Raw genomic sequence first — 12844 nt, forward strand, 5'->3', positions numbered from 1 at the left:
AGCATCGTGCCGCCAGTTCCTTCTGCAGTGGCTTCACGGCATGAACAATCCAACTTGTTTTCTTCTGAGTTTATCCTTTGGTTCCTAATTACGACTTTGAAACCATAACGGCAGCACACCCAATAAATGACGTGGAACAGCTTTCAACGTTGCACTTAGGTCTGTAGAAGGCAATGCCTGTGGTTCAGAGAGCGGCATGACCTGGGCAGGGGCAGCGATGCCCAGTGGAGCCTCCTGCAGTGACGGTAAAGTCATACAATCTGCACAATTTGATGTGGTGGCCACTACACTAGTGAGCATGTGAATGGTAGCTAACGTGAACAAGAAACAAAGTTTTCAATTTTATTTAACTTTAATCATTTTCTTTTCAACTTTAAGAATTTTTTGTATGCGTGTTGTTAGGCCCAAGGGCCTCTTCCATCCTTGTCAAGGGGCGTGCTAACCTTCTCTCTTTTCATTACAAAACTTTAACTTTAAAAATTTTTTAAGTTTATTTTATTTTAATTGTTGTTCAAGTGCAGTTTTTTACCTTTTACCCCCATCTCAACCCACTCCCCTGCCCTCCCCACCTCCTTCCCATTTCTACACATAATTTTAATCATTTTCAATTTAAATAGCTACATGTGGCTAGTGGCTACCATATTGGCCAGTAAAACTTTGAAAACTAGAGTCTAAAATACAGAATCTAATATTTCTAGAATAGCTTAGCTTTACATTCAATTTAAAAATAGACTTTATTTTTTAGAAACAGAGGCGTGGACACATGGAATAGACTGACAGCTCTCAGGGGGAAGTGGGGGAACTGCATGAAAGAAGGTGAAGGGATCCACCAAAGAGCATGAATGAATCACTCATAGACACAGACCTCAATGCGGACATGACCAGAGGGAAGGTGGGAGACCAGGAGCTGGGTGAAGGCAGGCAAAAGGGGAGAATGGGAACATCTGTAATAGTGTAAACAATAAAAATAAAGTTAAAACATAACTATGGATTGTATTTTCTCCCATTGTCCTCGAGTATATGAATATTTGGATAATTTTAATTGTTACCATGATGCAAGTAGAAAAAAACACACAATGTTCTTAAGACATAGACATTTGAATATTAACTTTGATCTTAACTAATTATGTGTGATGCCACTTTACCCGTATCTATAGAATTTGAGATTCTAGATAGGATTTTCTACCTCTAAAACTACATGAAGCTACATGAATATCAAGCAGTGATGTTTCCGCAGGAGTCCCCTTCCCAAAGGTCCCTCCCACAAAGGCCCATGCACACCTGCTGGAGACGCCAGTGTCATGGGACAGTCTGCACCCTCTCCTTCTTTTGCTGTTATTGCTATTGCTTTTCCTCCCCTGCAAACATAATGTAATATATAGTTTCCTCAGATAAATGGCTAGATAAATTATACAGGGTAATTTGCATAAAATAACTGTCACTGTTGAAGAGGAAAAGTGACACCCGGACAGGCCAGTGGGTATGACATCAGAGGCTCTACACTCCTGCCCTTCACTATTTTGAGTGTGCCGTCTTAGACAAACTACATAAATTCTCCGGGCCTCTGTTTTGTTTTTTTTTTTTTACTGCAAACCAGTTGATGCATCATTTTGTGAGAGAGTATGTATGATATTCTATGATATTTCAAACTTTAAAATAATATTAAAATGTTAATTATGACATGGTAGAAACATCTACAAAATTCTCTGAATGAATGGGAAAAAATGACCTTAATATGAATCTGTGATGCCATATGATCACAGTTTAAAAGATATGTCCAAGAACCAAAAAGAGACAAGAAAAGAAAAAAACTAAGTGAATTCTTTGCCTTTACTGAGAGAGAGATTTAAAAGATGATCATTTTTAATTTGTCTACCGAAGCAGATCAATGTCTCTGTGGAGACAGGATGCTCTGAATTGAGCTGACAAGCTAAAGTAGATTAACATGGGAAGATAACTTCCCTAGGAAGGATCTGACAGGTGAGCCTGTGACATGGTTGGTCCCATGTAACGCTGTCAGAGGACTGGCGTGTTGAAACTGTCGATACTGGGCAAACTGATGTAATAGCTCTAAAGTAAACATGCAGGCAAATACGACCTAAAACAGTGATTCTCAAATATGGCTGCACATTAGAATCATCAGGGAAACTTTCTAATAATAATACCCTGATGCCCAGGCTGTCTTTACAAGTACTAAATCAGAGTCCAGGAGTAGGAGATGCTCACCTCAGTCACACCCTTCACTCTACTTCTCCAACTGGCTTTTCAATACTTAAGAAGCAACCCAAACGAGTGAACTTTCCCTTTGCCTCAAGGCTACAGTTAGGCATGTCTTTCTTTCCATTACAACCACACTCCTCAGAGCTGTCGTCTGGGCTAGCTGCAAACAGCCTCTGCAGCTCACTTCAACACGCCTTCTCATCACTAAACTCTCAACGAAGTCACCAAGGGCCGTGCTGCTAAACCCAAAGGACTTTTAGTGTTCCCCTGACTTGATTTCTCGCCATCAGCACCTTCTCTTCCAATGGTTCCATTTCCCTTCGTAGCTCATATCAAACTTGTAACTACACTCTAGTTTATGTGGGTAGATCTTCTCTCGTCCTACAGTGCAGTATAAGCACCGTGGGACAAGCCCACACCTGGTATTGCTCACTGGCGCTTACCATGTTTCTTGACACACAGTGAGTGCCTAACATTTGTTATAATAGTAATAAAAATAATAACAAAACAAGAATACAATTCGAAGAATGAATGAATCAAAGAACAAATGGTTTCTGTGAGAGGAACTCCAGCCTCACTGGAGGCTGGAGCACAGCCTTACGTCAGTGCTTTACCACAGCATGTGGGAAGACGGGAAACAGGGATAGGTTACGTAAAAGAATTTGACACGTGAATAGTCATTTCCTGGGGCTACAAGGCCAAGTCTGTATGATTTTCTTCTTTACATTTTTATAATTTCCAAATTTTATAAACATGACCATTCCTATATTTATAACAATAAAATGTTTATTAAAAAGAAAAATAAAAAGGAGCCGAGAAAGCCCACAGGAAAGAAAATTAAAAATGGAGTGATCATGATAGTGGAGCTCATATTTCATGAAGGAATAAAAATATTTAGAAATAGGAAACAAAGTATAGAGAAATGAATGTTTAAATTCTCTGGACTTGTTTTAAAATTTAATTAAAAAATTAATGACCAGACACATGAAAATCTCCATGATTGGCCCTGGCTGGTGTGGCTCAGTGGATTGAGCGCGGGCCTGCAAGCCACACGATTGCGGTTCGATTTCCAGTCAGGGCACATGCCTGGGTTGCAGGCCAGTTCCCAGTTCCCAGCAGGGGAAGCACGAGAGGCAACCATACATTGATATTTCTCTCTCCTTCCCTTCCCCTCTAAGATAAATAAATAAAATCTTTTAAAAAAAAGAAAATCTCCATGATTGTAGATTACAACAATCTTTTTGGAAAACAATCAAATGTCAATCAAGGAGGTGAATTTACTATGACTCAATGTGCATGTTCTTACTGAAAGATTTCCCCAAATTATTTAAATAATAGTTTCTCCATTGCTCAAAATTGTGTTTGAACTGCAAATCTCTACCCTTTAATTTTTAAATTTGCATTCGGACAGCATGGTGCAAGTTTTAGGTCTCCTGGATGTGACATTGGCTGTCAAAGAAAGGACAATCACCCTTTTTTATTTGACACCATGGTCCTACTTTCTGGAGATGATCCGAAGAAGCAGGAGAACCTGTTACTTCCAGTAAGAAGAAGGTTTACATGTCAAGTGTATGAAGATTCAAACTGTCATTTGGAGACGATGCATATCAACCCTGTAGGAAACTAAAAAATTCCATGCAACCAGTTGATTTAGTTCATTGTCTGGACACTTTTTCTATGTTCCTGGTTTGTCCCGTGGGGCTCAATCTGAGAGTTTCACGTAGTGAAAGCAAGCATTTCATGACGCCACCTCGACATTTTCAAGGTTCCGGAGATACCATTTATGCATACGGAGCATCACTTGGAGCTCCTGTTGTATCTCTGGTTGAGTCCAGGGTGGTACTAAGCTGCTGGTGCCATCCCATTGCTGCTAGACTACCAGCCAGTTTTATAGCATTACATCACTTTTTCTTTTGTCATGCCTGAAAGCAAGAGCATATTGATATACCCTCACTTTAAATATGCCTGTGAACCTCCGTTTGAATTATCTGCACCAAAGAAAACTGAAATCTAGGAGGATCAACCTAAACACATACACAAAACACTCATTTTTCAAGATTCACTGCCTTTCCTTCCTAATTAAACTAGATCACTAAAACTATATTCTTAGATCATAATATTCTAACCAATGATAGAATTTCCCTCATGGAAATGAACTATGATTTAAGATAATCCCCTGCCTTTCATCAAAGGCTAATATAAGATGGAAAAAAAAGGAAAAAGAAAAACTATGTATGAAAGATGTCTGTTTTTTAAAAACTAAAATGTGCTTTGAAGGGGACTCATTTATGATATTGCTCAATGTTCCTCTAATAAAAACTCATTGGGTTTGCATACCGTCTTTGCTTTGGGATGTGCTGTGATGGAATGAAAGCTCCCTGCTGTGGTTTGGTGCCTAATGTATCCAAGTGCACGGGCAGGGGTATGAAGGGTGAGGCCATCCGCCTCTTGACCCCTGGGTATTACCTCCCGATCTGTGGGGGCCTTGTTTTTATTTTGCATTTGTCTTTTGTTTGGGAGGGTACACGAGTGAGCTGCTGTTTTAGACTCCGTATAATGAACTTGGACCGCGTAAGGCCTATTTTCTGGAAGTGGTTTCATCGCATATTTGCAAAACACATGGTCATTGTTCATATGCAAAGCCTCCCTGAAGAAAGAAATGTAGCTGTAATTTGGATCCACTTACATGCTAGTAATGGGTTGCATAATGAAAGATACCTGGCTTTTCTGACCACTAACTATTTGGAATGAGCACAATGATGATGGATATGATCACGGTGGAAAAATTAGCTAAATGGATTTGTAATATGTCCCTGGACCTTAGTTTTGAGTGTTGTATGGATCCTGAATTCTTACTTAGGTGGATGAAAGCATATCATTTTAGGTCCTAATTTTGTAAGTCTTGACTTCTAAAGTCCACACTAGTTGTTTCATAGAATTTTCTGGAAAGATGGAAATGTTCTCTGTGCTGTCTGGAAAGGGTAGCCATTAGCCACATGTGGCTGTAGAGCACATTTGGCTAGTGCAGCTGAGGAACTGGTTTTTAAAATTTATTTAATTTTAATTAGAAACTATCACACATGATTAGTGGCTACTGTATTAGACAGTGCCACATTGTCTGTTAGGCATTGTTTTAGAGTACAGTGTTTGTAAAGTTACTAGGGTTCCAAGAGTGGAGAGTTAAATTTAATTCCAACATAATGAACTTCAGAATAGAGAAGAAACCATGAAATGCAAGCATATAAACTCCTTGCAATGACAAACACGTTGGAAGTGAGGACCAGATCCGGAGAATCTCTGCATCCTCACAGCATCACTATGGTGTCTTACATGCAATGGATTAGCACACATTTCTACTCCTTTATTCTACAGCACGGGGCAAAGGTTCAGAATTACAAAGCAAAGGACATTTGAAAATGCATATGAAAGTTGTATGAAAATCACAGCAATTAAGAACACAGCTAGGATGAGGCCCCAACTGTAATCCTGATCATCCACAGACTTATTTCACAATTAACACAGAAACAAAAAAATTCATAAACAAACAGATAAGAATATTACCTCCACTTAAGCTCTACACAGATGCACGTGCTTTGGGTAACTTGTAGACATAGATTTACTTGTAAAACCCCTAGAGGTATCCTTAGGCTTCAGGTAATCCACCTTTTATGTTTTATTGCTTAATTATAGTGACGTATACAACTTATTTACCATGAGAAAACAATAATTTTTCACTTTAAAAAAGCATGTATTAACAGTGCTGTTTAGATAGTATTTCTTAAGAATACAGAGTGGGAGTTAAGATTCTCAGGGAAAGAGAATCACTGATATTGAAATGTCCCTGGAGAAGTGGGAAACGTCTATAGGCATATTTAAAATAAACTGTGGCAGTCCCACAGCCTGTAATGGAGCTGGGAGAGCAGTTTAATGCACACTATCTTGCAGTAATCGCTGTAGTTTAAAATAGATTTTAATCAAGCACCATCTGCATAATAGGCTGAACAAACAACATAGAACTCCACTTATAACTCTTATCATTGAAAGTAAATATTATAAAATCTTCACCATAGAAACAGGGCACATTGCAGTACTTTTTGTGATGATACTGTGTCTGTAAGTAAAAAATTTTGCTGCTTAAATCTGTTCTCTCTTTTTTTCCCCCCTAAACTATACCATCTAAAATCCCCTTATGACAATAATTTCAAATAAGCATGGAAAGTAAGTCATCTAGCTACTGTGAAATGGGCAAGGCTGTGGTACCGCTTTCATTTAACAATTGGGTTTATTATTATCATTAATAAAAACAGTACAGTCAATGACTCAAAACATCAATGATAGAAAAGCATATATGAAAGCTATACTTTTGAAGTGATTCACAAGAGCGGGGCGTTGAGTTTGTATCACAGTTGGTAAAGCAAATTCATTTTTAAAAAATCCTCGATTCTGCCAAACATAGCTGTGTATTGTTTTAGGATGAGTTTAGCAAAGACACTCAGTAGATTTATGTGAGATAAGAAATTTGGCCGAGTGTCCAGAAACATCACTTTCAAGTGAGGAAAAGAGTTGATTGCAATTATATACATCTACTAGCTATATTGATGAGTTGTGCTGGGTTCACAGGCCTTATCTAAATGTGCCTGCTGGGGCCTTTATGTTTCATTTCTTGGTGTCTGGATGGGGAGTGTCTCCTGCTACACAAAGAACGCACAGCTACTGAGATGAAGTCCCACTTGGGTAAAATGCCAGGTGTCTATGTGTAGACTCACTTTATTTTTATTTCATGAATTAATCCAATATGCTCAATAAACTAGGGTTTGAATCATCTAAGAACAAACACACCTTGAAAATACCATCCTAATAGATACTTGAATGAATTTTAGGAACTACTATTTGAAATGAAGTACTATTTGACTGAATTTTCTTATTTTTCCCAGAACTACTTTGTTAGGCTCAGCCTTAACCAATGGGATACTTTTTTTTTATAAACAAGGGATATATATTTTTTCAATTGCTGGGATGTAAGGAATTTTTAAAATGTATCATGCATATAATATCATGCAAAGTGTTGCACAGTTGCATAATAAACACAGTGTAGTGTGGAAAATACCAGATTTTGAAGTTCCAATTTTAAATATTCTGTCCTATTGTAGATAATGTGACTTCACATTTGGTTCCAACACTACTTAACTTCATTTAATGTTTATAGAGACTTGCCTGTCTATCATTTTTACTTTATTTCAGGAATCTTCTTGTCTTTAGAAAAGTGGTAAATAAAACGTACTTTCCTAAAGGCTTGTTTAATTGTTGATCCAGTGACTTATTCTTTCACCTTTGGGAAAAACCCTCTCTTCTCTCCAGTGTGGCTAAGCTCAGCGTTGAGGCACTAGCACATTAGTAAGAAACTTTTAAAAGCAAACAGTAAGTGAAAGCAGGAACAGGGAGAAATAGGCTAAGCACTGAAACAAGCTTTCATCTTGAAGACAGTTGCTAGACATGGTGAAATTGAGTCAAAGGCATAGTAGACAAAACCCACTGTTTACCAAAGGTGGAATTTTTAACAGGAGGGTCCCTATTATAGTGGGTGGAAAAGAATTAGAGTCTCGGGTAAAGAGGGGAATAAAATGATTTCTCTTGCACGTGCTTTCCCAGAAGCTGCAGGGATGATACTGAATGAAGAGGGGAAACATAGCTTGTGACAGCCCGCACATAGAAGCCAGCATGTACATCGATTTACCCTGACTGCACACTATTTGAGCATTTTGAAAAGCTTTAAGCCAACTGTGGTTCTAGACTATAATGGTCCAAAATGCTTGGCAGAAGCAAACAGAAATCATTGTTAAAGGAATCTGCTTTCAAATAAGATCTAATGGAAGTCTCATAAAGTTCTAATTAACATCAGACATCATTCCAAAACCAAAAATGTCATATCAAACAAGGCACTAAAACCAAGAGCCAGCGGCATCAAATAGAGAGTAGAATCAGATCCCCCAAAGACTTCATGTATTGGAATTAGGAAATGCTTAAAGAAACAAAAGAGATGAAGTACATGGAAAAAAGAGCAAGCAACTAAAAAAAAAAGTCCAAATGTATGTCACAAAGAACCAAATAAAAACCAGAAATACAAAATAACTATAATTAAAATCTCAACAGATCAATTTTGAATTGGGTATTGTTGAAAAAAATAATTACTATGAACTGGGAAATGGATTTAAATAAGTTAATCAGAATGTAATACTGAGGGGCAAGGAAATAAAAAATATAAAAGCAACAAGTTATAGAGAACAGGATGAGAAAGCCTAGCATATATCTTATCAGGATTGCAGGATGGAGGGGAGCAAGAATGTCAAGAGGAAATATCTGAAAAAACAAAAATGGCTGAAAACTGATAAAAAAGAGAAATATTTAAATTTAGGACAAATTTAAAGAAACCCACACATATCACAGTGAAGCTGAAAGACAACAAAGGCGAGAGATTTTGGAACTAGTCAGAGAGGAAATGCATATTCTTTCAAAGGAAAACAATAATGAAGTAGAATCCTCAAAAGCAATAATGAAAATCGGGATTCAGTGGAGTAATACATTATCTTCATAAGAATAGAAGAGAATCACTGTCAGTCTAAAGTTCTGTATCTAATAAAAGTACTTATTAGGTAATTACATTCCCAAGAGATCTTCATGAAAATAAATTTAAAGGCATACATAAAATGAGGCCAGATAAAAAAATATTGAATATGTGAATAAACCCAAAGAAAAAGACTAAAAATAATAAATAATGTTTTGTGAGTTGACTAAATTAAATTATAGGGGTTAATTAAATTATAATTAAACTGAACAACAGCAATCACTGCTCCAGTACAAATTGGAAGGAGAGTGTTTGGAATTAAAGTAATATAAGAAGGGTAAAGATATTGATCAATGTTAGACTCTTACGGATTTGTGTGTCAGGGTTAGTTAGACACTCAATGAGCAGAAAACATGTAAAATGTCCACTCTTAAAGGAGGAAATTATGGAATGAATAAAATCAAAACAATGTTAAAGACTGTAAGAAAGAAAAACCAATCATAGGACATATGTGGGACAAATAGAAAGCAAGATATTTCTAATAGAAAGCACTCCAATATTTTAGTATTTATGTTAATGTAAAGGAATTTCATCTCATTTAACAATAAAGATTATCTAACCATATGCTATTTATGAGACATATACAACACTTAAGGATATTTTAAGCAGAAAAGTTGAAATTGAAAGAATGGAAAGCTATAAATTGTGATTCTAAGCTCATTATTTCCTTAAAAGGAAAATGTGCTACAATTACACTTGTAATGCCAGATACTCTAAGTGTCTTAAAGTGTCTGTTGTATGCCAAGCACTGGATTGCAGGCGTAGAAACACAAGCTACCCAAGTTTATGTGTCTTTGACACTTTTACTGTATGTCTGCTTTATGACTTTCGGCTGTCAGCAGCTCCAGAGCAATCGGAACCACGGGTAGTGTGCATAAGATAATAATTGATTTTACTGGTTTTCTCTATCAAAACAAACTTACTTCATTTAATTGTTCAATTAGATAAACTGGAATTAATATGTGTTTGCTTAAGAGAGCATGAAGTGTTAAGAAGGAAGCTTCAAAGACTTCTTTTTCTCGTGTGAGAGTAAATATTCTTTTTTTAAATTCTCTTGGTGGAAATGATTTTAAATGATCCTTTTGACTTAATGTTACTCCACATTTAAATGGAGCTGTTTCAACACAATACTCCACATAAATCCTGCTCACCTATGAAGGAAAAATCCCATTTTAATCTTTAACTATGATGAAGAATGCTTGAGAATTTTTGTCAGAGGAAGTTTTTTAGCCATTTAATAAATGTAAGTTAAATATATTGGTAAGGGGAATTTTATATTAGAATTAAAGTGAAGAACAGTATGTGGAGTTGGAATGGGAGGGTGGATATTCTTGAGATGGAAAACATACTTAAATTAAACATGAACTTGAGAATACTTGTACAGACAAAAAGCTGTTTTGATGAGGGCATTTTTGAGAAATCTATCCCTAGGCCTTCACACATCACTAATTCAAGAACATACCACTATAGAATATAGTTCATACCATATAATGCTACACAATCAGTAACAGTGAGCTGTAAGTTATTGACATGTGGATGTTGAATGCTTGAACAGGCTACTCACTGGCAAACATTCATACAGGCTTGGAAGCTCATAACATACAAGTTCATGCCTCAGCAAATGATAAGATATGGGCCATTTGGGCCAACAGAAGAGGGCAGAATCTGTGAATGTTAATTCCAGGAATTTTCATCTCTTCTCAGATGTTTACTAATTTCGGTGAAGAGGGTGGAAAATGCTATGTAAGTAAGAATAATCCTGCATAAACTTTATTGTCAGAAGATGCTATAATTTCACATTCATTCTCTCAAATTCTAGCAATGGATACTTAAAAAGATAGGGTCCAGAGGGGCAAATAATCTTTACCATGAGTGGAGTATATTCCACCCCCCCCAGCAATATAGTACATATCACCTATGTTTAGGAAACTGACTTGAACCATCCATGCATAATCCAGTATCTAAATCACTGGTCACAAACAAATTCCTGATGTGCACATTTAGGTCCAGGTACTCACTGGCTATTGAATACCATTGGACTAAGACGCGTTTTTCTTAAGAAAATTATGTGCGAGTTTATAGAGGAGATGGTTGGGAATGGGGACTCTGGATTGCTTGGTTTCTCCATCAAAGTTGAGCTCACGGGTGTCTAGGAGTTGGTTAGCTCTGGGAGAGCAGTTCTTTCAACACTAAGGTTCCCCACACCTCAAATACCAGAACAGGAAGAATACTAAAAATAACGGTCAATATAGCAGCAGCCTTGTATTTGTTATGGGGCTAAATAAATCTGTAATTCATTCTCTTTCCAGATAGTTAAAAAATTTGTGTAGCTATTAGAAAGTTAACCACATAAAGCAGATTAGAATCCCATAGTGCTATCTTTGGTAACATGCTGACAAGTTTAATTTCTCAAAAAGAGCATTCTCACAAAAGTGAAAAGATATCAGAGGGCTGACACAAGTGAAAATTCATTAATAATATTTTTAAAAAGAGAAGGAACTGGGCACAGGAGTCCTCACTGGGACAAATATGAAAGATGCTTCATTGATAAGCAGGGCAGTACAGAGATAATTTTAAATGTGGGGGTGAAAATGCACTTGGTTTTATGGTGTTATTTAAAAGAGCTGCTTTGAATACTTTAAAGAATTCAGCAGTTAATTTTTCAATCTAAGGACCTTTCAAGATGCATATTCCTATGCAGATAACCTAATGTGACAAGGATAGACAGACAGCCAGTCAAACCAATATACTGGCGTGGGGTTAACAACAGGTAAGCATGAAACACCCAGGATTCTCCCTTGGAAGGGAGTAATCTAATATCTGTGCCCCTTACTTTCCTCATTCTTAATATGAACTGGGTGGGTCAGATGATCTCACAGGTTTTATGTAACTATTAAGCTTTCTCTCTCCCTCTTTCTCACACAGATGCACACACACACACACACAGAGCCATCATTGTATCTCAGGGATGTTGCCTTTTAAAATCAAGATGGTTAAACTGAAATGGACTATTTTTGAATGAGTGGTGAATTCACCTTGATTTTGGATGTTGAGTCCTGTAATACTTATTCTCCCTTACTCAATTATGAAGATCCTATATTTTGTGGGTACAACTTACGTTTACACTTAATACACCTGCATTTAAAGGATTTATTAGGGATTTAGAAATGTAACTGAACAACGTTGATTCAATTCACTCAACTTATAAGCTCACGCTTCACCAAGAAAGTACATCCCCCACCATCATTTCTTATTTTGGCTGACATAAACTTGCACCCACCACAGGTCAAGAAAAATGCCAAAGAATACTTTTTCAGTTAACAAGCATTTCAGATAGGTCCTAAAAATAACCCAGCCATACCTTAGAAGACTCATCGCCTTCATCTTCATGCACTGAACTGGATGGGGATGGAGTCGCAGACTTGCTTCCAGGTGGAGACGGTGAGTTGTGGGGGACGCTGCTTCCTCCCATATTCAGCCCAAGCTGAGCGCTTAGCTGGGACTGGTTGATGGTGGTCAGCTGGCCATGCTGCATCATTCCGGGCTGCTGCCTGATATCTGCAGGCTGACCCCTGGGTCTCATGGCTGCCATCTGAGGATGGGAGCTGTACTGAGTTCCTTCTGGGTTCCGTATATCTTGCATCTACAGAACAAAAAAAGGAGAAGACTCATTTTTCACAAACATGTTGACCTGTGTCTGGAAAAAATTTAAAAAATATTCCTTAAAATAAAAATTCTGTAGGAAGGGCCGCGGAACTATACGCTCTTCCACCTCCTCGCCTCGCCAGAGTGGAGGAATTCTAATCATATGTATTCCTGTAAGAGGTGCTGTCACCTGTTACCAAAGAGTAGAATTTGAGAATTCAATCTTTACTAACAAAACAGAAACATGCCATTAACAGGTATTTATGGTATTAGTTTCAAAGCTCTATGATTATTAGTGATTGCAGCTTTCACAGCAATTTATGAAACCCTTTCCTTTATTGGGATTATTTAAGAAAG

At 37.3% G+C, this 12844-nt stretch overlaps 1 protein-coding gene and 1 non-coding gene across 3 annotated transcripts in view; both read right to left on the reverse strand.

Moving 5' to 3' along the window:
• TOX (thymocyte selection associated high mobility group box) overlaps positions 1–12844 on the reverse strand; it is a 310124-nt gene that overhangs the window by 34231 nt on the left and 263049 nt on the right. For both annotated transcript variants that reach the window (XM_037058601.1, XM_037058602.1), the window contains exon 4: positions 12204–12485. In XM_037058601.1, coding sequence (XP_036914496.1) covers positions 12204–12485 — 282 coding nt within the window. The remainder of the gene's footprint in view (positions 1–12203; positions 12486–12844) is intronic.
• On the reverse strand, positions 345–466 carry LOC118995608 (U6atac minor spliceosomal RNA). Its single transcript, XR_005068319.1, has one exon. It is a non-coding gene; the product is annotated as a U6atac minor spliceosomal RNA (small nuclear RNA).

Source organism: Sturnira hondurensis, unplaced genomic scaffold (assembly GCF_014824575.4).
Source record: "Sturnira hondurensis isolate 20B ecotype Veracruz unplaced genomic scaffold, ASM1482457v3 Scaffold0010128, whole genome shotgun sequence".
NCBI classification, from domain to species: domain Eukaryota; kingdom Metazoa; phylum Chordata; class Mammalia; order Chiroptera; family Phyllostomidae; genus Sturnira; species Sturnira hondurensis.